This window comes from Stenella coeruleoalba, assembly GCF_951394435.1.
Source record: "Stenella coeruleoalba genome assembly, chromosome: 14".
Lineage (NCBI taxonomy): Eukaryota > Metazoa > Chordata > Mammalia > Artiodactyla > Delphinidae > Stenella > Stenella coeruleoalba.
The window spans coordinates 12,886,872-12,910,837 of record NC_137160.1 but is presented as its reverse complement, the minus strand read 5'-3'; the positions used below and the strand labels follow the sequence as shown (position 1 = coordinate 12,910,837).

Below are 23,966 nucleotides of genomic sequence, written 5' to 3'. Positions count from 1 at the left end.
TTGCAATTCACGAGGTTTGAGGACTTGGGCATATTAACTTTTATGAGTCTCAGATTTCGTCTATAAAATAGGAGAAGCCAATACCCACCTTCCAAGGTAATAACTGGTGGTGTTACGTGTACAGGGCTGGCAGCCAGCAGATGCTGCTATCGGAGTCCTTTTAATTGAGTTGAAGGGAAGACCCTTGGAGGATTGATGCCTTCCTAGGGTAGCAGTATAAGAGGGAAACATAGGTGCCCGGCTATTTAGGATTTCTGTGCTCCAAAACAAGTGACTGCTTTGGTTATCTTCTTTTTTAATTAATTAATTAATTTATTTATTTATTTATTTTTGGCTGTGTTGGGTCTTCGTTTCTGTGCGAGGGCTTTCTCTAGTTGCGTTGAGCGGGGGCCACTCTTCATCGCGGTGCGCGGGCCTCTCACTACCGCGGCCTCTCTTGTTGCGGAGCACAGGCTCCAGACGCGCAGGCTCAGTAGTTGTGGCTCATAGGCCTAGTTGCTCCGCGGCATGTGGGATCCTCCCAGACCAGGGCTCGAACCCGTGTCCCCTGCATTGGCAGGCAGATTCTCAACCACTGCGCCACCAGGGAAGCCCCTGCTTTGGTTATCTTAAAATGCGCACTTCAAACCAGAATTTTTAGCTTCTTTCTCTCCTTTTTATACCATCTTTCATCTTATGGAACAGAGGTTGGGATCTTCACTTGGTCTGAGGGAGTACACCCGGCAGCAACAATGGGAGTAGAACTCAAGGCTCGTCCACCTTGAACCAAACCAGAAGGGTTAGTAACGAAGAAACAAAACCTCCTTCTAAGGTGGCTTCACCTGTTGAGCAATCCCATAGCCTGGTCCCCTCAGGGCTTCATAACCAGTCAGGCTCCCGGTGGCTCTGCTGGCTTGTTAAAGGTCTTTGAATGACAGGGCAAAATCACATCACCGCATCACAAACAATTCCAGGGCACAACCGATATCTCACACTGTACTTTATTTTTCTTCACAATATTAACTGGACAGACAGAGAAAGTTGAATGGCAGTGTGGCTTTCCCCAACAATACAAAGAAAATGCTATTATATTTAATGCTGGCCAAGCAGAGACTTACTTTATCTTAACTATCTAAAGTACACTTATCATATAGTTTTTTGTGTGTGTACAGTGTTGCAGGGTATCAGCCACCCCTAAGAAGTGTCCATCTTAAAAACAGCCCATGGAAGGGAGAAGTGTGAACATCTTGATAACAAAAGCTTTCAATACAAAACCACTTTTTATACACTTACTTTTATTGAAAACAAAAATAATCCCAGTAACTCAAAACAAAAGCAAAACTTGGTTGAAAACTTAAGAAGATAGTATAATAAACACAAGCTTCCTCCAAAGAAATGTGATCGGCTATCACTCCTTTAAATGCTACCCCAGAGGCAAAAACTTAATGAAATGAGCTGGCTGGAAGGCTCACTGCAGATTCCCTAAAAGGTCTAGGGACACGGAGTTACTAATATACTATAGTCATATTTAGTAACAATCCCGGGATTTTTTGATTAAGCCTTTCCATCTTCCACAAGTGTTTCTGTCTGCTGAGCTTACCTTGGGACCCAAAACAACCTTGTCATCGATAGGATATATACGGCCTTTCAGTTATTTTTCTGGGGTAGTCATGATGAATTGGGGCAATACCATTCATACTCCATCTGGTTTTCTTTGTGCCCCGTGGGATGCATATTTCATGGTTGTCTAAGGCCAGTCCTATGAGCACAGACATGGAACAGGATGAATCTTTGGGTAAGGATAAGGAACTTGTATTATTACTTACCCAGTTCAGTCTCACTTTTCTTCTCCCCGTATTGTGCATAACAAGTATTTAGAAATAGATGTCCCTACCAACCAGAAGGTTTTCATTAAATATCCTGTTGGTTAAAATTACAAATTTATTGTTTAAGTGGCCATTAGACACGCCCAGGCTTGAAACTGAAATCCTTACCATTGATGGCAGATGTTTACAGGAGTTTTGGTTCATCTGCATATTGCCGCACAGAGCTGGACTTTGAGTTGTCCTGTTGTCTCTAGAAGCTAAATATACCATAGAGCTTGAAAATGTTTCTTGTTTGTTGCATAAGGTCCGTCACGGAGGCATCACACTGACCCTAGTGAAGTTTTCACTTGTTTGCATCTCACATCCTACAGTCCTGGCTATTCTGAAAGCCTCCGCACCCTGATCCAATCTTGGGAATGTTTTGCTCATTTGAAAATTCTTCCTCCCAACCCTGCAACAAATGTCCTTTGTCCCATAATAATTAAAAAAAAAAAAAATCCCTGGGAAGATTCAAATTGAATAACAATAAAGATCTGATTGGAACCTTCATAAGCTTAACAATGTAGAATTGTATTTCTTAAAAGTGTGTAACCACATTTGTCTGGGCTGCAAAAGACACCACAGAATAAGATCAGAATAGAATTTCAACTGACTCCCTAATTTCCTTAGAATGGCTTACATTTCAAGCCCTTCCTGTTTTTTTCTGATAGAGGAGGTGTCCATTACTAACTATAAGTGATAAGGAAGTATAAAAACAGCCGCTGCCTTAGAAGTACAGTCGAAATTAGAATTTAAGTTCACATGTATAAGTTCATCATTTTAGCGTAAGTTTAATTACAATATAGACAATTTGCAATTCTGTTTATCCCATAGATCCTCGATGCAAAACACCCAGACGTGTGTTGGGACTGTCCTACATATTTATGTCTAATCCTGATTATTAGAACTCCTCTTGATTTATGATCACTTCCTAATTTCCCACATTGGGCCAGGACTAGGTCTTTAAATGATAAGCATAAACATTTTCTAATGAAATAAAGTCAAATCTTAATGGAAGGTCATATCTGAACAGACAGAGATAAGTGAGCTGGGGCAGAGGCTGTTGGTTTTTGGCTTGAACTATAGCAAAGTGCTTCCTTCATTCGAAATGTGACTTTAAGCCACATCTTAAGCCTGCAAAATCTGAGATGAGCTGTTTGCTGCAGAAGATACGAGCTGTCATTTTGATCTCTCTTTCGGGCTGTCTGTGCGGCTAGGGCCTGGGAGGACCCAGGAGGTTCTTGGGTGCTTTTCTCCTTGTGGCTTTTTTTAGAGCCCTCGACCTCCATTTGGAAAGTGCACGTGCTCTATTGAACCCTGACCTGGGCCAACATGTGCACCACGCTGATGGTAATTCAGGTGTGAATCCCTCCTCCACACCTGTTAGGTAGGAATGGGTCTCTGCTGTCCAACTGCAAAGTAATTGAGACAATGCAAAAAAGGAGGAGAAAAAAATGACTAGTTGAGGCTTTTATATACATTCATTGCTTCTAACATGTTTTTAACAACAAGAAAAATGCAACTTCAACTACTCTTAGAGAGAGTGTAGCCACAATACTGTACAGTTCTGGGGTCAGGTGACCGGGAACATTTATCATTAAAACCAGATAATGTAACCCCACAGCAAAAGGAAACCAGTCAGAAATTAGCCCCTGTGACCTTTTTTATATATACATTTTTAGAACACTCTGCAAATCCCAGCTTGAACAATAACAACAACAACAACAAAAGACAAACAGGCTTTATATTAAAAATGTCCGTGTTCTTCATGGTTACTTCTAAAGCAGCTTGGAGGATCTCGCCACTTGGAGTGTACTGCAAACCGACTCCATTAGAATGATCTTGGCAGGATAGCAGCACAGAATTTGATATTCCATATTCCTCACTTTTGACAATGTAAACCTTTCATAAGATAATATTTTGTTTAAAAATTAGAATCATTCAAAGGTCTGATCGTCCTGTTCCCTGAGGCCCGCCAGGGAGGTCTGGCTTCATACCATGGGTTTCTTGCTTTCTCCGTCTGGGGCGTAAGCGCCACTGCATTTCAGGAAGGACCTGAGGACGGCCACGGAGAAAGGCCCTATGGAAGGAGGGTGGGAGGGCTCCAGACAGGTCTCCGTGGAAACGGGCACGGAAACCATCTCTAAAGGGCAAACCATCGGAGCCAGAATTTAATCCCCTGGTCATCTTCCATCTGGCTTTCCAGCCGAATGAACCTCATGGGTTTAACCAAACATGTATGCAATCCTAAATGATGTGAGTTAAATTCTGATTTGGCCAAGGACAAGTAAACCTAAGCAACTAGGTCAAAGGGACAACAGATACGTCCCTCACAATAAATAATTCTGTTGACATGGAAGTGGACGTAACTCGGTTCAAGCAAAGTGGCTGGGTGGCCAGCATGCTCCAGGTTTTCTCAGGTAGCTGAGACCCAGGGCTTATCTCACCTCCTCAGAAATGCTTTTAAAGAATTAAGAGCCAAAAACCTCAAATGGAAAAAATGATCATTTTTGCTAACAAATAGTGTAGAGGCCATAACTAAATACAATTTTTTAAAAAGATGCTGAGATGCATGTAATCTTTTTTTCTTAAAGCAGCTTTCGAAATATCAACCACAGCATTAAACATTGAACATGAGTACATTCCAAAGTTAATACAGATAAATGGTATATAATGCAACAATGCCACAGTTATTCCACGTATGTCTCAAGGCTGATTCTAAACTTGAAAAAATATTTCTAGTTTATGAACTGGAGATTTCACTTCTTTTGCTACTTCTCTAGCGTTTTCCAGCACTGATTTTTTTTTTTTTTTTCTTTTTTAACGCCCCAGGATGTACAGATAATCCCCACATTCCACACCTGGAACTTTTACCCCCTCCGTCAGGTTTTTCAAATAAAACCAAACTACAATGACAAGATAATGTTTTACATCGTAATTCCACAGACATAGGTCAGTTAATCCATTTTAACGCTTCCTTTAGGATTTATGACCCTCCCCAAAGTCTTTAAAATCTTGCTTTAAGCTGCACAGGCAGGCTGGCAACCGCACAGCCAAGGCGCACGCGAGCGTTTCCCTTGGGGGGCGGGCTCCTCAGCCATCGCCACCTCCCTCCGCGAGCAAAGGCGCAGTGCCTGTTTCCTTCCCTCCACAGTGATCAACGCCCGAAGAGCCTTGGCTCCCGGGTTCCACGCTCCGCGTGGAGAGGCGCCTAACCAGGAGGCCCCAGGGTAGCAGGACCAGGCCTCCTGCCGTCTTTCCTTGCCCGCGCGATTCTGAGCTCCGTCAGCTTCCAGGCATTCGCAGACCACACCGCTCTGTTTAAAAGCCCTCGAGCAGGCCAGCGAGTGGCCAGGCTGGGTTCCAGGACGAGGTCTCCGAGCTGGGGCAAGGCAGAGCCGACCGCGGCCTCTTGCGGAAAAGCAGGCACTTGTGGCGGCCTGATGCTTCCTGATGCCGAAGAAGTCACCGAAACGTTCACTTCCTCGCATTCCAGAGGATTCTGTCTCATACACAGGCAGCGCCAGTATTTGGAGGGGAGCGTATCCAAAATATATGAATATACACGTCGGGGCTTAAGGTACTGGATGATATTGTATAAATTGCTAAAATGCTTCTCGGCACAATTGGTAGCTTAAAAAAATACTTTCCTATGGTTTAAGGGCATTTTTCCCGTCACTGTCCTTCGGGGTGGAGATCTTGGCAAACACCAAATCCATCTGAAGTTTCCGATGGTTTTCTTCCAACCGGGTGTGTACCATATGCAAAATGCCTGTTCTTCAGGCCAGGGAAGAATGGTCTCCCCTCCAAGGACCTTCCCTCTATTAAGAACACAGCCTCCAGGGCAAAAAAAAAAAAAAAAGGCAAAGAAAGCGAACACCTTCTTCCTAACCTCCAGCAGCCAGAAACCCGGCTTCTGGAACAGTCAAGTCCTTTGTCAATTTGTTTGCTTTTCAGATGGTGAGTCAGTTGGGCCAACAACATGGAACAGAAATCCGTGTTTATAGGCACAGGAGACCAGGTGGAGCCATCCAGGTGGGGCTTAGTAATTAGCAGTAGGGTTTCCAAAGACATGTTCAATGGGACTGTCTTAAATAAATAAATCTTATTTTTCTTAATAATGTAAAAAATAAATTGTATTTCCCTTTGGCAGTAAGTAGCTGATTCGACGTTGAGCCTGAAAGCTGTTTTTTCGTTGTTGGTGGTGGTTTGTTGTTGTTTTTAAGAGACCACAGCTTCGCTTCATGGTACATCAGTGACAATGCATATTATTTCTACTGCTTTAGTGAACCTTTTGCATATGTGTTTGTGGCCGGCTTGTGGACTTCACTTATGGCCCAGATAGGCACCCAGGGTGATGCAAGCTCCCACCAGGGCCAGACTGAGCAGTGCCTTCAGAGACAGCCAGGAGAAATCAAACAGAGGCCGCATGCTGGGACCGTACAGCTCCACAAAGGCATCCTGCAGTGGGAAGAGGAGGGAAGGAAAAGAGTATTAGAGCGGCACAGACAGAATGCCAGATGACAGGGAGAAAGGCATCTGAAGTGCCTGGGCACCTTCAGGAGGGTGAGGGGAAAGGTCAAACGCACTTTGGGGGCAATGATTTCAGACCCACTCTTTTCACTTTCATTCAGGAAATATTTTTTGAGACCCTACTTATATACCAGACACTGTAGAGATACAGCAGTGAATGAAATAGGCTAAAAGCGCAAAAGCTTTGACCCAGTGGAGTAGGATAGACAGTAAACAAAACTACATGTTTCATATAGTGTATTAGAGAGTGGTAGGTGCTAAGGGAAAAGATAAAACAGCAAAGGCAGTCAGAAATACGGGAGGCTTTGCAATTTTAGCTAGCATGACCATTTGTAAAAATAATTTTTTAAAAAAACCCAACTACTCCTTTATTGAGTGCTTGCTATATAAACAGATGCCTGACATGCATTATTTTATTTATTCTTCATACCCATCTTATGGATTCATTTTCTTTGTTCTTGTGCTGTAGGAAAAAAGCTGAGACCGTTGAATGCTCATTTCTTAGATTTGTTGGGGAGGATTAGATTCCATGTTTGGGCCCAATGAGTATCTGGACAATTCTAAATATATCTGAATATATAAAGCAGTAAGTGAAATGTTCCCTTGGTGTGGTTAATCAGGCATGAAGAGGAAAACAAGATGTAGCTCCAGTTAGGCCCTTCACTATGGGAGATGGTGACATACGGAGACGTCCCGCATCACTGTGTGGAGGAGGGTCTGACGATGTTTACTGTGTTTTTGTCTGTTTGGGGCAAGTACTGCAGTAGAGGGACCAGGTATCATCTTTGTCTCTCCAGTGCTATGTGTGGTCTTGATACATGTAGGTGTTTGAGAAATGTTTGTTCAATTAAAGAGTGAAGTTTTCTGAAGTCAAACATTGGTTTGAATTCTGTGTTTGGCCTAGTACTTCACCTAGATGCTTACTCGGCCTTCTTGAAATTATTCCTTTTGTATACAGAAACCTCTGGACATCTTGCAGTAGTCTCGAGAGTTTAAGGCATCATTAGGGAATATTCTCATGTTATTGAATATAAACTTACACAATTATTTTTCATGACTGCATAGTATTCCACAATATATGTTTATATATCTATATCTATGCTGTACTTTATTTAACCAGTTCTTTATTTGGGTTGTTTTAAACTTCTGCTCTCATAAACAACATTATGATACAGCTTTATACATAAATTCTTGTCTACTTGTTTGGATATTTTTAGACAGATTCCCAGAGGTGAACTCAGTTGACCAATCATCAGAATTGCCCCCCACAGTCACGAAAGGTTTGTGTGGAGCCATCCTCACTGGTTGCCCTGTGACCAGTGGCACCTTTTACAAAAGGCAAACAAGAGGGAATTCCCTGGCGGTCCAGTGGGTGGGACCCGGCACTTTCACTGCCGAGGACGTGCATTCAAACCCTGGTCGGGGAACTAAGATCCTGCAAGCTGCAAGGTGTAGCCAAAAAAAGGAAAAAAAAAAACGGCAGACATGGGTTTAGGGCAGTGGGTCTCACTGCGGTGGTCTTGTCCCCCAGGGGACATTTGGCAATGCCTAGAAACATGTTTGGTAGTCATGGTCTGGGATGGGCGTGCTGTTGGCATCTAATGGGTAGAAGCCAGGGATGCTGTTCAGTATCCACAAGGCGCCGGACAGCCCTTACCACAGAGAATTATCCACCCCAAAGCGCCAACAGTGCTGAGGCTGAGGAGCCCGGCGAAGAAAGGTTTGGAAGAAACTCTGTAATCACGGCCCAAGGAAGACCCAGTGGTCCATCTAGTGTGTCAACAGCTTTGGTCGAATTAGTACAAGATTACTTAGTCTAGACAAATAACTTCTCCCCATGAGTGAGCTATACCTTCAGATGTACTAGATTAACTTTTACCAGGAGAGGGCGCAAGGGTTTTCTTCTTTCTTAATCTATTGTTAACATTTTCAAAGTTTGAGCCTTAGCAAGCAAGGCAGTAGACATAAATGAAATACGTGCTTAGTGCCCTTAGCGCAAAGCTGAGCTAACACTCACGGCTGTTTGTCAAGACACCTCCCGCCTTCCCTACATGTAAGTGGGATAAATGGGGCAGAAAGGGGTCAGGACCTATTTAGAGAAACTGCCTCTTGCAAAGTGCATCTCAGGATCCCACAGACACAACAGCAAACGTCTAACAGCCCTCCCCTCTGTGCTGTTCTCCCTGAGGGATGGGCAGGCCGGAACCCGCAAGAGCCCAGCCAAAGGGCACCCCAAATTCCTCAGAGTACCAACACTGGGCAGTATGCAATTTGGCTTGATGTTGAGAGGGGTCAGTGGTTGGACCCAGCATCCCTTTAGTTATCAATTGAGTTTTCTGTGGCAGAGTATGAAACAGGCTAAGGCCTAGGCCATCTGACCTTTCCAGACCAGGAGCCATCCTGGGAAAGTGGAGGAAGCAGCGACAAACTCAGGCTGCTTTGTCTGGTGCACAGTACCAGCAGGAGAAGAAACGCCTCTCCAAATACCCCCAACTCTCTGGGGCCAGAATAATTCCCTCTCCCAAGACCCAGCCCCTCACATTAATAACTATGCTTCTAATGGACCTCATGGCCCATTTCTGATGTGCAGTATAAAGAAAAAAATCATTTCTAAAGTGGAATGAGCTAAAGACGCATCTCTTAACCCAAAGAATGAGCACAGAGACGATGACGCAGCCCCAGGGATCTGGGAATTAGCTCTGAACTCGGGGGACAGGGTCTGGGTGAAATCCCAGTTTGACGTTTTATTGCTTATGACCTTGAACAAATTACCCAACCCTGAGCTTCATTTATTTCACCCATAAAATTGGTTGTTGTGAAGATAAACGTAGGTGACTGAAGCCATTTGTAAATGTGGCCCAGAGTGTGAACTAGTGGAAACAGTACCTTGTTCTCTGGCCTGTCTTCTTGCTAACCTGCTACATCCCTCCTAAAACTGCCCTTCCCTCCAGATGGTCTACCGAGCCTGCTAATTTCCAGAAACAATTTACTAGCTCCCTCTAAAGTGTCATCTTTTGGTTCTGAAGATGCTTGGTGATTTCTATAGACACTGTGAATTCAAACGTATCTGTCATGTGTTCTGGTGATAACACACGCCCAACTCTACTTCCTCGTAAATTATTAAGTCAGGTTGTAGGGCTGAGGGGCATTCTTTAAACCCCCTGAGATGGAATCTGGCTCCTACGGTTTGCCCATCTGTGATTCTAAAGTGCAGAGCAGACCCTGTTGTTTCAGGACTGAAGATCCTAAAGCTACTTTCATGGAGAGTCTTCTTGCTTTTTCAAACATCCTGATTAGGGTGATTTCCGAAGTCTGTTTGAACAGTCTGTCATTATTTGTTTAAGTTTGAAAGCTGTTTTAAATAAACACATGCTCATTTTATGTATTAAAAGCAACAAAGAGGGAAAAAGAAAACCTGGGCCATCGTCATGTGATTCAGACAAAATCCCAGCCTATATATTCAGAAGGCACGGCAGCCCTTGCTCATGTCAGGACTGGCAAGGGCTCTGCCTGACCTCAGGGATGGGCACAGCAAGTCCCCAGGGAAGGGTCCTTTCTTCTGTTGGCCTCTCACATCATAGAGAAGGCAGGCAGTGCCCCAGCTCTGCGTGCTCTTTTGCAGACAGCTTCCCCACAAACTACAAATTCAGAGGCCACAGATGGTCTGAGTCTGAGTTCCACCCAGGGCTGGCAACAGTGGGGCAGGGCGGCCAACATCCCAACCCCGGACCCTGGCTGCAGGGTTGGAAGTAGACGGGACAGACGGATGGGAACAGACCAGACTCAAGACTCCTAAGCCAGGGAAAGTTGGGGGGAGGCGGTAAAAGTATCGTCCCTCCTGCACTGGGACCACTCTCACCCGCTTCTCCCTCTTCCTCCCTCCCTCCCTCCCTCCCTTCCTTCCTTTCCCCTCTTCCTCTATTTCTCTCTCTCTCCTGCCCCCCTCCCCGACACAGACACACACATACAGGTCCCTCAAGGCAGCCCACCCTCCAAAATTTTCCTTTCCCCTTCAGAATCCTTCAAAAAGTTTCGTTTAAACCTGATTCCAAATAAAACGAGATTTAAAAACGAATCAGATTGGCAAAAACTGAAAAAGAATACTGAGTTCTGCTGAAAAGGATGGGGTAGGGATGGGGGTGGGAGCCCCAGATACTCTTACACAACTGATAGACTCCCAGGTACAGGTAAATGGAGAGACCTTTCATATTTGGCAATGCGCAGCAAAAGCTTTAAAAATATTGTCGTTTTGTTAGTAATTCTACTTCTAGTTATTTATCTTGAAAAAATGAATAAAACCTGAAAACAAAAATATCTGAAAATATGGTAATGGAATATGGGTCGGTCACTAAAAATTATACCCTATATTTATTGGCAAGGAGAGATATTCTCAACATAACACTGAGTGAAACAAAACCAACGTCCGCAAGTCCAGGCCCCTGGCTCCATGCTGGCTCTCATTGCTCCTTGCACCGTGGGGAAATTTAATGTGGTCTTGGTTGGCTATAGACAAATTAGGACTTCAGCTACGTTCCACAATCTTTGAGCTGACTTCTGTGGACACATTTTATCATCATGGGAGGCCCTAAGCGGGGGAAGTCATCCCGCTATCAAAGAGCTTCCAATCTAGAGAGGGGTGCCTCTTTGTGCACAGTGAACTAAATCAAATGGAGGCGCGCTGCCATTTTCTACCTGCACAGAGCAGGAGGTCCTGTCGGCAGAACCCAAAGAAAATCAGATGGTGCTAACGGGAAACTGAACACTGCTATCAAATGCCTTTGATAGTTTCTATTTGTCATGGCTTTATCATTTTGTCTCCATGGGGATCACCTCCCTCATGACAACCTGAGGGCAAGGGTTAGAAAATAGAAAAGACGGTGGACTTCCCTGGTGGCGCAGTGGTTAAGAATCTGCCTGCCAATGCAGGGGACACGGGTTCGAGCCCTGGTCCGGGAAGAGCCCACATGCCGTGGAGCAACTAAGCCTGTGAGCCACAACTACTGAGCCTGCGTGCCACAACTACTGAAGCCCGTGCACCTAGAGCCCGTGCTCCGCAACAAGAGAAGCCACCGCGATGAGAAGCCCGTGCACCGCAACGAAGAGCAGCCCCTGCTCGCCGCAACTAGAGAAAAGCCTGCGCACAGCGACGAAGACCCTAAATAAATAAATAAATAAAATAAATTTATAAAAAAGAAAGAAAATGGAAAAGGCAAAATATAGTAACTCAAAACTGAGTGGGCAGTTACCTCCAGGTAAGTTCAGATCTCCTGCGCTTGTGTGGTAATACCTAGTAATGATAATGCCCTTTATATAAATGAGGCAAATGAAATGCAGACTGGGAAAGTAAGTCATTCACAGTGTGTACTAATAAGCTGCCATGAGGCGGAGAAGGGACTAGAGGCTGCGCCCGCATCCCCGGCCTCCTGTGCTCAGTGGCTGAGGACCCTGGCAGGCACTTGGCTCTGTCCCCCCTGCTCCCCTCCCCCCTGCCTCCCTCACCCTGCGCCTCCCATCCAACCTTGACCCCATCCTGCCCCCCAGTCACCTCTGGCCTTCCAAGCGTCACTGAAAGTCGTCTGGCCAGGCAGATGGGGGCTGCTGTAAATTCATGGTCTCCAGACTCAGTGAATTCTAGAAAGCACTGAGCACTCCCTTCCCCTGGGTCAGAGCTTGGCTCTGCTCCTTTCCATGACTATTCCAAACAGCCACCACTGTTCTCATGTGTCCCCTCACTGTTTAACAGCTGATGTCACCTCTTTCTTCTCTGAGAAAATCGGGCCATTGGGTGAGAATCACCCCAGTCTCCTGTCTGGGAGCACCCACTAACTCACATCTCTATCTGTCCTCCCCTGCTCTTTACACCCCGCTCCCTTATTCCACCATCTCCTGTTGCTTCTGGAACCTTCCTCCATCAGTTGTCCCAGCTCCCAACTACAATGTCAACCTCATCCACCTCTGTCTCTTATTTCCTTGGCATATAAACATTCAGATTTCCTCAAAATGTCCACACGGATGCTGGGTTCCACCCTAAACATTACCTTTTCTCTTCTTTTCCCCCAAGACAAACTGCTAACCTACTCTCATCAGCTGCTTTTCTACCACATTTTAATCCATTCAGCCTGGCCGCTTCCTCCACTGCGCTTTTCTTTTTTTTTAAAGAGAGAAACTTTTTTTTTTAAATTAATTAATTAATTGATTTTGTTTGTTTGTTTGCGTGGGCTTTCCCTAGCTGCGGCGAGCGGGGGCTATTCTTTTGTTGCGGTGCACGGGCTTCTCATCGCGGTGGCTTCTCTTGTTGCGGAGCATGGGCTCTAGGTGCGCGGGCTTCAGCAGTTGTGCTCGTGGGCTCTAGAGCACAGGCTCAGTAGTTGTGGCGCATGCGCTTAGCTGCTCCGCGGCATGTGGGATCTTCCCGGACCAGGGCTTGAACCTGTGTCCCCTGCACTGGCAGGCGATTCTTAAGCACTACGCCACCAGGGAAGTCCTCCACTGCGCTTCTGAAACCACTCTCCCGAGACTACCAATACCCTCCATGTGGCTAAATCCACTGAATACTTTTCAGATCATACCTGACTGAACATTTTGACACACTGGATGCTGAGATCACTGTAAACCTTTGCCTCCTGGAGAATTTCTTCTCCATCTCTTCATGGGCACCTCCTCTTCTGTCTGCCCTGATGGGTACTTGATGCTCCCTGAGCAGCCTGGACTGTCTTCTCTCTCTTCGGCTAATCTTCACTCTCATGGTCTTAAACACCCCCCCCCCCATGATGATATCTCTGAAACCTTTGTATCCAGCCCCACTTGCTCCTCTGACAGCCAGATTCCTATTCCAATCGTCTTCTTAGATGACCCACCAGAAGTTACAATACAGCCTGTCCAGACTGGAGCCATCAAAGCCCCTCCAGCAAGCGGGCCTCTCTTCTCACCTTTACAGCGTCCATGCTCTCAAGTAAACCCACACCCTGAGAGTCTCCTAGATAGATATTTCCTCTTCTCCCCCATCCATTCATTCACAGGTAAATCTCACAGTCTTAGGTTGGGTTCCCCCAGAAGCAGACCCTAAGAAAAAGACTGGACTGTAAGCAGTTTTTGTGGGAGGTGATCCCAGGAAACACTAGCAGGAGAGTGGGGAAGTGAGACAGAAAAGGGAACGTGGCCATGAGTTACCTTGCCAAGCAAGTTACTGCCGCTGGCAACTGGAACTGAATCCTGCTGGGAAATCTGGGGGTCAGTGCAGAACACGCACATTTCATTATTCCAGTAAGCGGCTAGGGAGCTGGGATATTTATACACCACTTCCTTCCATTCATTGGCTGAGGGTTGCTCCTATGGAGGTATCAATATCCCAGCACTTCTGGCCAGTCACGTGCACAGGTAAAGTGGGCTCTAGAGGCCAGAGAAAGCCCTTGGGGCAAGAGATTCAGATGCTGTATCTCCTGTAGTTGGAGGTCACGCTAAAGAGCTCTGAAGTGGTAAGGGCAAGGGGATTCCACAGGACGGTATATGTACCACTGATTTCACCACCTAACTATTTCTCTCCCCGGGATTACTGCTAGGATTTCCCATCTGATCTCTCTGCCTTTAGTCTAATGCCCTACCCTTCAATCTCCTCTTGCTACTGCAGGCAGAGTGATCTATTCAGAATCAAATCTGTCACTTCCATGCTTACCTCCAAATTCTTTGACATGACATCCAAGGCTCCCAGTGCTCTGCCCCAACCTCGTTTCTTGCTCAGCTCTGTCACGTGTAAGTTCATTTTAGTTCATTCAGGAATTCAGTGCAATCATGTTTTGCAGGCAACTTTCTCCAAGCCCGTGGGTTGAGTTGAATAATCCTCAGCTAGTCCCTGTTTGCATGTCTGTCTTCCCCCATTCAGTGATTAGCACCTGGAGGTGCAGGGACCATGTTTTATTTATCTTTGGATCCCTGGAGCATGTGTCTGTCACATATTTGGCACTCAGCAAATGTTTGTGGAACTGAAATACACTGATTTCTTTTACTAGAGAACAGGTTTTCCAAATGTATCTTAAGAGACGATATTTTTTAAAAGGAGCATGTTCAAAGGGCAAATAAATGATGGGCTTAAACAAAAGCCGCTGCCTTTTTTTGTAGCAGCAGCCTCTAGGGTCTTCCTGTGAGGAACTGATGCTCAGACGGTTCATAACGGTCAGCGTCAGATCTGACTGGTCAGTGTCTGTGCCATGTCGGTCGTTAACTATTTTGAATATCATCCCACCCGTATGCCCTGTGAGTCTCCAAGGGAGGGATAAGCTGTCGGGCATTTTCCAAACTCACTGGACCATTTATCCCTCTGTCAGGGAGATTCCAGCTGTGTTATGAAGACTGAAAATGCTGCCTGGAGGTGAAAAAAAAACAATAATCCTGGGCACGACAAGAGGGGCAGCATTGGTGCCTGTTGTACAAGACACGGGAGATGATCAGCGGCCCCAAGTCGATCCTGGACCTTCATGGGAACATAAAGACCGCCGGTGGTCACCAGTCTCGGATTCTACTAAGGGGTCTGGGAATCATTCCCCGTAAAAACGATCTATGGTTTTCCAATGCCCAGAGCCAACTGACGTACAAGCCCCAGGAGAGAGGGAGGCACACACACAGCAGAGAGGAGGGATCTCTCTAGAGCCCGGAGGCAGTGATGCTCCGACACCCACCGTGGCTGAGATCAAAAGGGGAAGCAGGCGGCCAGGCCGCTGGGAGCGGTGGCCAGCACAGCACACGCGAGGAAGTGAGGACTGTTTCTACCTGAATAAAGCAGCTGGTAAGGAAGTGACTCCATTTCCCCCTTATCATTGGCCCGGCAGGGTTTCCTCTGCAGCCACTTGGTGCTGAATGAGTCTGGAGGGTTCCGTCTGGAGAACAGAGCTGCTTTGGGCGGTTGCAGCCTTCTGTCCCCTGGGGCTCTTCCTCCGGCCTCCCCATCCCCTTTACTCCCAAGATATTGATTCCGGGTTTGGGGGAAAAGGAAGGAGAAAAAAAACCCCGACAACCCCAGAGCATATAACTGAAGGACGTGCAGCTGCCTGGCCTGCAGATCGAGGTGCCCAGTGAGCGTGAGAAACAGGATGACCCTTCCACAAGGACTGCAGGGGCTGCCCCCCGAGTCCCCTCCAGTGAATGGGGCTTGATCTTGGAGGGACTCTGGCCCAGGGGGAGGGGCTCGTTGAATCATAGGCCAAGGACATAAAATGAAACCTAATCTAAGTGTCATCTGGATGTAACCAGAAACCTGCTAGAGAAATGGCAGGAGATGAAAAACCCAAACAAAACAAAAAAACACAACTTGCCTGCCTACCACAGCGGGTCCAGGGAAGTTTGGGTGTATTTTGTGATGCAAATTGAGCTGAGGATACAAATCAGGCAGGGGCCCTCAGGAGGGAGGGAGGGCAGAAGAAACGAGAACCCCAAGGGTTCCTTCCCTTCTAGAGCAGGGCACAGTTTGAAAGTAATCTGCAAAGGAGTCTGTTGCTCTGGAGACCCTGCAGCCACAGGGCCAGGTCAAAGGCTGCTGGCCCTGTCCACCTGCTGGTCTAATCGCCCTGGGGCTGAGGTACGCTGCTATCTGGAGAGAAGTAGGGTGGCAAATTCCCGGCGGCACTAGCCATGCAAATACTGCAGGGAGTGGGGACTCAGCCACCCGTGGGCTTAGGTCCCTCCTTCCAGGAGGCGAGACCAGTCCAGAGCTTCAAAAGATGTCTGTGGAATTGGGAAAAGTCATGCATCTATAGCAAAATGTGCTAAAAACTATGTTAAATGATTGGGTCATTTGGTTCATCAGGTTCGGATAATAAACCACAACGAGACTAAAGCCATGTCTGTACGAGACCTCGCAATCTCATCTTTGACTTGCTGATGCATTCGGGAACCAAACATTTTTTTATGAGGTGCTGAGGGTTCTTAAAGCTAAATAAGACACAGGCCTGCCCTGTCAGAATTGCTCCTCGATATTCTCACGCATTCACAGCAGCTCTGGTGAGCTTGAGAGTTCTCTAAACACGTTCAAAACACTTTGTGTGTGTAGGTGCGTACACCCTGCAGGGCTCTGGGGAGGAGGGGGGAGACCAAGTCTGCTGTCCTCCTCTGAAGGGTGCCTTCCACAGGACCTCACAGGCACAGAGGCCACAGGAAACCGCCTTGCAGTGTTTTGGCTTTAAAACAAAGTTACTTCATTTTTCTTCCTGACCTTCCTCATTCCACTACTTTCTTTTGGCTAGAGTGCCCTGCCTTTTCTGGTGCTTGACCTCTTCTTGCTTTGGGCTTATGCTATTTTCACTGTTTGGGGGGAAACATCACCTTATGATATTTTGTTAGGACGAAAGTACATTGAGCAAAAAAAGTGTAATTAGGGCTTCCCTGGTGGCACAGTGGTTGAGAATCTGCCTGCCAATGCAGGGGACACGGGTTCGAGCCCTGGTCTGGGAGGATCCCACATGCCACCGAGCAACGGGGCCCGTGAGCCACAACTACTGAGCCTGCGTGTCTGGAGCTTGTGCTCCGCAACAAGGGAGGTCTCAACAGTGAGAGGCCCGCGCACGGAGATGAAGAGTGGCCCCCCACTCGCCGCAACTAGAGAAAGCCCTCACACAGAAACGAAGACCCAACACAGCCAAAAATAAATAAACAATTTTTTAAAAAAGTGTAATTATTACAACTCAACAATAAAAAGACAAGTAGCCTAATTAAAGAATGGGCAAAGATTTGAATAGATATTTCACCAAAGAAGATATACAAATGGCCAGTAAGCTCAAGAAAAGACATTCATCCATCATTAGGGACATGCAAATGAAAACCACACAAGACATCACTTCACACCCGCTAGGCATGGCTTTAAAGTGAAAAGTGGACAATAACGAACGCTGACAAGCAGGAAGAGAAATTGGAGGCTGCGCACGTTGCCGGTGGGAACAGAAAACGGCGCAGTCTCTGTGGAAAACGGTGGTGGTTCCTCAAAGAGTTGGCAAGTTGTCCCATGACTCAGCAATTCCACTCCTAGACATATGCCCAAGGTAACTGAAAGTATATGTTCACACAAAAACTTGTACACAAATATTCACGTCGGCATTATTCATAATAGCCCAAAGTGGAAATGACCCAAATGTCTATCAGCTAATGAACAAATAAACAAAGGGTGGTACCATCCATACCATGGAATATCATTCAGTCATAGAAAGGAATGAAGCATTGATACAAGCTACAACATGGGTGAACCCTGAAAACATTACGCTGAGTGAAAGAAACCTGGCGTAAATGGTCACATATTGTAATGATGCCATTTCTAGGAAATGTCCAAAATAGATCCACAGTGACAGGAGTAGATTCGTGGTTGCCTGGGGCTGGGGAGAGAGAAGACTGGAGAGCGACTGCTAACGTGTACAGGACTTTTTTATTCCAGAGTGATAAAAAAAGTTCTGGAATTAGGGAACAGTGATGATTGTACAACCTTATGAATAGAAAAACCAAAAACCAGTAAGTCAACCACTTTGAACTGAATTTTAAGGTACGTCAATTATTCTTAAAAAATTATATTTTTTACAAGTACACGAAGAAGGGCACTAAACTATTTTTATGCCATGCGGAATTGGACAGAAGAGTTCGCTTGTTCTGTAACCCTTGCTCACAGGTGTGGCCCCCTCGCCAGTGTCCAGGCCTACCTGTATGTGAGCACGAACTTCACCCCCGTGCGCTTGGCAGCAGGTTAGCGCCGGCGCTCCCCGGAGGTCACTGTCTGGGCTGTGCCTGCCACGTGGTCTGTGAATGCAGGGCATGGCCAGGGTACCTACCCCTCTCCCCGCCACACTGCCACACTGCAAGAGTTAATTCATATACCAAAAATGGGAACTGAAAGCAGATGCTTGCTGAGTCCTGCAGCTTGGCCTAAATGCTGTCATCAGGACACTGCTGCTGGGGGACAGGGGGTGAAAGAGGGTCCTTCATTTATCAGTCGTGGAGGACCAGAGTCGAGGGCCGAATGTCTGATCCTCACTTGTTTAAATCAGCAAGTGTTGACTGAGGATGGTGGTAGGGCAGAGTACAAAGAACCTGCATTTCCTAATAGGAACTTGCTGAAAGTGGCCTCAGACCTGAAGGGGGTGTGTCAGAGTGAAAAGAGCAAAGCGGAGTGAGCTGGGAGGGCGCCATCCAGAGCGGGGCTCCACCAGCCTCCCTCACTGTGTGGTTTGGCCTGCTCTGATGCTTGCTTTCAGGACCGGTTAAGAAGTCAGCACGGGCATCTTTTCTGGAAGCTCCACACCACACTGGCCGTTGCCTTGATGACAGGCTTAGACATCTGTCCAGGATCTCACCTGCCCCCAGCCTGCCCCCTGTGATGCTGCTGGTCCTGGTGTTCTCAGTCTGCAGCAAGTGAGTCACCAGCTCTGCTTAAAGCTCCCAGGATGCTAGCTAGCATCCTGCTGCAAAGCACCTCGGGATATAATAAGCCGCACCCTGGTTCCCAGCTCCCCGGTTCTGCAGCCTCGCGAGTCATTGTGTGGTGGTGAGAATGACAAGGGGATCCCCAAGCGGCCCGTGAGAGAAGCGTCTCCCGCACACCACGGAGCCGTCCACCTCTCACTAAGAGAACAGCAAGCCCGTCCTCCACGCCTGGGGAGAGGAGTGGGCACGGCGGTGGACGTGCTCAGTCGGCTCCATATGGGTGTGCACGAAAAATCTGCTTTCACTTTGTAGTTTATGATTGAGTTCAGTTCACCTGGAAAGACTCAATGGGAATAAAAACAGATGCATTTCAAGGTGCACTGCCTGGCTCTTTGACAGCCCTCTTCCTCCCACATCAGACAGTCTTCCTGCGTCCAGGGAAGACAGCAGACCTCTCCATCACAAGGAAAACGCAAAGTCTCCGTTCACGGCAGCAGCTGTTACTGCTGAGATGTACAAACCCGGGCAAGGTCAGCGCTGCGGGTCTGGATTCCGGCTCATTACAGGGATCCAGATACGCTGGTGCGGCCACTCATCTAAATAGATGCTCACGGTGAAGGACATCTGACAGTGTGTGCTCTCTGTTGCCAGAACGATTCAGGGCCTTATATACAAACAGAGAGAGGGACACTTGTAGGGAGAGACAGAGAGGAGAGACAAACAGAGAAAGAGAAGAGACAGACAGAAACAGAGAAAGATAGAGGGAGACAGAGACAGACACACAGAGACAGAGAAGGAGACTGACATATACACAGAGAAAGACAGAGACACACACAGAGACAGTCACAGAGACCGCAAGACAGAGACAGTTACAGAGAGAGGGAGATGGAGACAGAGAGAGACATACAGAGAGACAGAGACAGACACAGAGAGACTCACAGGGAGAGACAGAGAGACAGAGGTCCTGAAAGCAACCCTGGATCTTCCCTCAGCACAGCTTCCAGGGGACTGCCGACTCCACACAAGGACGCCCCTCACAGTGAAGCAAGCCTGCTGTGGACACCAGCGAGGTAGCACTATGACGTGTGCGCCCTGAACAGGCCTGTCAGTGTCGTTGGCAGTGGGCACTCAGAGGGGGAGGCCACGCCCCTGGAGCTCCACTTCCAAGGCCACCGGCACTCCCGACACGTGCTCAGACACACGTGCAGCTGGCCGCGCGGAGCCCGTGGGACCCACCTGCAGAGGCGCTTGGGCATCTGCTGGCTGGACCTAGGATGGGCTCCGAACCACGCCCTGGACTCCTCCTTGGCGAGGGGCCAGCCCAGGACCCCCAGGTGGCCCTGGCAGGTCAGCGGCCAGTGCCCCGTTCACAGGCCAGGCCTCACAGCTCCTCCTGTCACTGGTGCCTCGGAGCAGGGCAGCTGCAGCTGATCTCCACGAGGCAGGCATGCAGCCGGCAGCTGCTCCGTGCCCAGCATTGCGCTCAGCGCCCAGGGAAAACGCGGGGACCGTGGCATCTGTATGACAATGCATTCCTCCAACCCAATACAGCGCCTCAAATCAAGGACTCAGCAAACTCTCTCCCAGTGGGATGACTCAGAGATGGCAGTGTCCTACTGGAAACACTGCTCACCCCTAAGGTCATAAGGAGAAGTTCAAGTTTGGGCTGGCGAAGCCTTCAGGTGGGACTTTAGTTCTAACAAATTGTTACTTCCACCGAGGGAACCCCTTGGCCAAGTGCATGAACCTCGGATCCACGTGCAACATGCTTTTCACGATAAATTCGGCGCACAGTCACACGCTTTGGGCGGCTCTTGGTGGCCCCACATGGGGCTTTTTCACGAGTACGGCCCTGGCTCCTCTCACTTTGATCTCTCCTTCGGACACATCTGAAGCAAGCAATCCAACCACAGTCAAACCACTTATCCAAGTACTTCTTTAGTGTCTACTTCTGGGATGAGAAGAGAGAACTAACTGCACCAACCCCCATGAGGCGGCTCTCATAAACGATATTACACAGAAGAGACTGGGCTCAGAGAGGTTACACGACTTGCCCAAGGTCACACAGCTGCAGTTTGAACTGTGCAACTCCTGGTTATGAGCTTTTTCAACTCACTTTGCTTCTCCTGTTGGAGACAGAAAAGAAGTAGGAGGTCCAGGCCTTGAGGATACAAGCAGTAAGACAGGTTAAACAGAAAGTCCTGAAGGGTGACAGGGAAGGCTCGATAAACCCGTCAGCAGTCTTTAAGATGGGCTGGAGGGGACAAAGTTAGACAGGAGCCCAGCCTGAAGGACTTGCGTAAGGGGAGAAGAGAGGTGCTGGTGTTTCAGGGCAAGGGATTCAGGTCGGGGTCGGGGCCACACCGTGGCGGGTAGGCTCGTGTGTGCAGGTGCGGCCGAGCGGAGGGAAGAAGCCCCCGTGATCAGGGAGCACACGCAGGTCCAAAGCCCCCCACGAGCCCAGCTGCTCTGCAGTCTGGATCCCCCAGGAACGCGTGCGGCTTTCTGGACTCCCTCGCTGTGTGGTTCGGCCTCGGTGGCCGCTCCTGCACACGTCACCTCAAGAGCATTTAAAAATGACATGTAGACAGAGATGTGAACCCCAAAGCAGAAACTCCTCCCACAGTGTTCGGGAAAAGCCCGCCTACGTATGGGGCTGCTTCACCAGGACATCTGGAAGGTGAAGGAGAACGTTTCCTTGCATCACAAAAGCAAATCCAGCTAGAAGCCTATTTAGGATGTTAAGATAGGAGACTCCAGAGCCTCCATGGTGGGGAGTGGATTTCGACCCTTCCAAGGGCTCTGCTCAAGGGTTCCTGCTGAATCAAAGTGTCCCCAGCAGCGCCCCCCTGACCCCGGTCTCGGGCGGAGAGAGAGGCGAGGAGAGCCAGCCATGTGGTCCAAACCCTGCCCGAGAGCTCTTATGTGATCCAGGCATCACCCACTCCATCTCACGACCACTAACAGTTTTCTCTGCTGACTTCAACTTGGACATTGTTCAGAACTTAACAAAGCCAGAGGCCTTTAAATCCCTAGGAGCCTCCCCACAGAGCTTTTTACAAAACCCACCTGCTCGCTGGGTATTTAATCCTTTCACGTTCGGTTTGTTTCTGGAAAGCTGGAAGTTTGCGAGGTGAGTTTGTGATCGCCACAGTAAGGCCAAACTTAGTCAGAATGGCCTTTTTTAAAAAAAAAAAAAACGTTTCAGGAGTTGCAGCTGAGAGAGCATGTGTTCAGCGCAAGGCCTCTAACACACCAAGCTAAGGACGGGCAAGTGGAGGAAGAGTTGCTTGTATACGCGGTGGCTCTGAGCTCAGCCCCCCTGAGCACACAGGACCTGACTTCCCACCAGTGGGGCGCGAGGGACGGGCGCTAGAGATGCTGGGCCTGAGCTCGTCCTCGGAGCCTCACCACCTGGCTGCCTGGCTCCACCAACCCAGGCAGGACACCATCCTTCCATCCCAGAGCCCTTTCCCCCAAAGTCCCCTTTCTGTTTTTCTCCTTTGCCTTGGCTTTTTGTGTGGCTTTGCTGTTCTCTCCTTGTCTTGCGTTTTATCGGCTGAGGTTCATTTCTTAGTTCCAATGTTTTGGTTCCTGGTCTCCCTCTGTCTGCCCTTCTCTGGGACATGACTGCTCCGAGCTTCCTGGGAGACGATGAGTCCCCACCCTCTCGGATGTGTAGAGGGCTGCACGTGGGCTATTTGGTGAGGTCTCTGCAGCCACGGGAAGGGCTACATGGGGACCTTCCATGGAATTACCTGGTGGAACGACCCTGGTCATGGGCACCAATGGGCCCGAAGCTTGCAGGAGATGGTGCAGGGTCAGGCGAGGCATCTTTGTTGCCCTCCAACCATGGCAGCTGGATAGGAGGCCGGGCCTGAGATCCTGGCTGGAATCTGTTAACCCCTGCAGGGTTAAATGCCAGTGGGGTGGTGGTGGGGCAACTGGAGAGGGATTTGAGTAGGATAAATGGGCAGAACGAAAATGTCTAATTGCATATTTTCTTTGTGAGTTTTCACCTCTGTCAAATTCTTGAAATTCTTGTCTTACAATTTTATCTGCTTTTCATTTCCGTTTGAACCTGAAACATCACTTAAATGTCTTTTGAGGTAATCCTCACCTATTAAAACAACCCACAAAACTGGAAAAAAAAATATTAAGGTTATTCCACTCACACCTGGAGGGTTTTTCAAGGATATCTGACCCCCAGGCATAAGTTCATGGTTGATGACTTACAGATTCGATTAGGTAAGTTTTACTACTTGGTACATCAGTTGGAAAAGGTCATTTTATTAAGGGTCATTTTATTTTATTTTATTTTTAAACTTATTTATTTGTATTTATTTATTTTTGGCTGTGTTGGGTCTTTGTTGCTGCACGCGGGCTTTTCTCTAGTTGCGGTGCGAGCGGGGGCTACTCTCTGTTGCGGTGCGCGGGCTTCTCATTGGGTGGTTTCTCTTGTTGTGGAGCACAGGCTCTAGGTGCACGGGCTTCAGTAGTTGTGGCACGTGGGCTCAGTAGTTGTGGCTTGTGGGCTCTAGAGCGCAGGCTCAGTAGTTGTGGCGCACGAGCTTAGTTGCTCCGTGGCATGTGGTATCTTCCCAGAGCAGGGCTTGAACCTGTGTCCCCTGCATTGGCAGGCGGATTCTTAACCACTGCGCCACCAGGGAAGCCCTTAAGGGTCATTTTAAATGTTAAAAATTATAATGTCACTGCCATCATGTCTACAAGACCTTTTATACAAACTTCCAGATATAAAATAAGTCCTGGGATGTAACGTACAGCATGGTGACTAGAGTTAATAATACTGTATAGTATATTTGAAAGTTGCTAAAAGAGTAGATCTTAAAAGTTCTCATCACTAGAAAAAAGTTATAACTATGTGTGGTGATGGATGAATTGTTAATAGACATCGTGGTGATCATTTTGCAATATATACATAATCACTGCTGTACACCTGCAACGAGTATAATGTTTTACATCAATCATGTCAGTTAAAAAATATGTAATTTCACTGCCATCAAGTCCACAAGGCCTTTGGTAAGAAGGTAAGAAATTCCAAGTTTTAATGTTGGACAAAGGAGCACACCCTTTCAAAGACAAGAGTCTGAGCAGAGCTGTGCCTTGGCTCAGAAGCCCATCACACCATCCTTGTTGTCATGACAACCCACACAGTGGGCAAGCTATGGGGTCTGAGTG

General features: G+C 47.7%; 1 protein-coding gene and 1 long non-coding RNA gene across 4 annotated transcripts in view; one reads left to right on the top strand and one right to left on the bottom strand.

The window, feature by feature from the left end:
• LOC307197415 overlaps positions 1-23,966 on the top strand; it is a 154,881-nt gene that overhangs the window by 116,149 nt on the left and 14,766 nt on the right. The gene's annotated exons all lie outside the window — the stretch shown is intronic.
• BCL2 (BCL2 apoptosis regulator) overlaps positions 737-23,966 on the bottom strand; it is a 183,078-nt gene continuing 159,848 nt past the window's right edge. For 2 of the 3 annotated variants that reach the window (XM_079943243.1, XM_079943242.1), the window contains one exon: positions 737-6,305. In XM_079943243.1, the coding sequence (XP_079799369.1) occupies positions 6,171-6,305 (135 nt within the window). In that variant the 3' untranslated portion in view covers positions 737-6,170. The remainder of the gene's footprint in view (positions 6,306-23,966) is intronic. The other variant, XR_013831401.1, reaches the window with a different exon arrangement.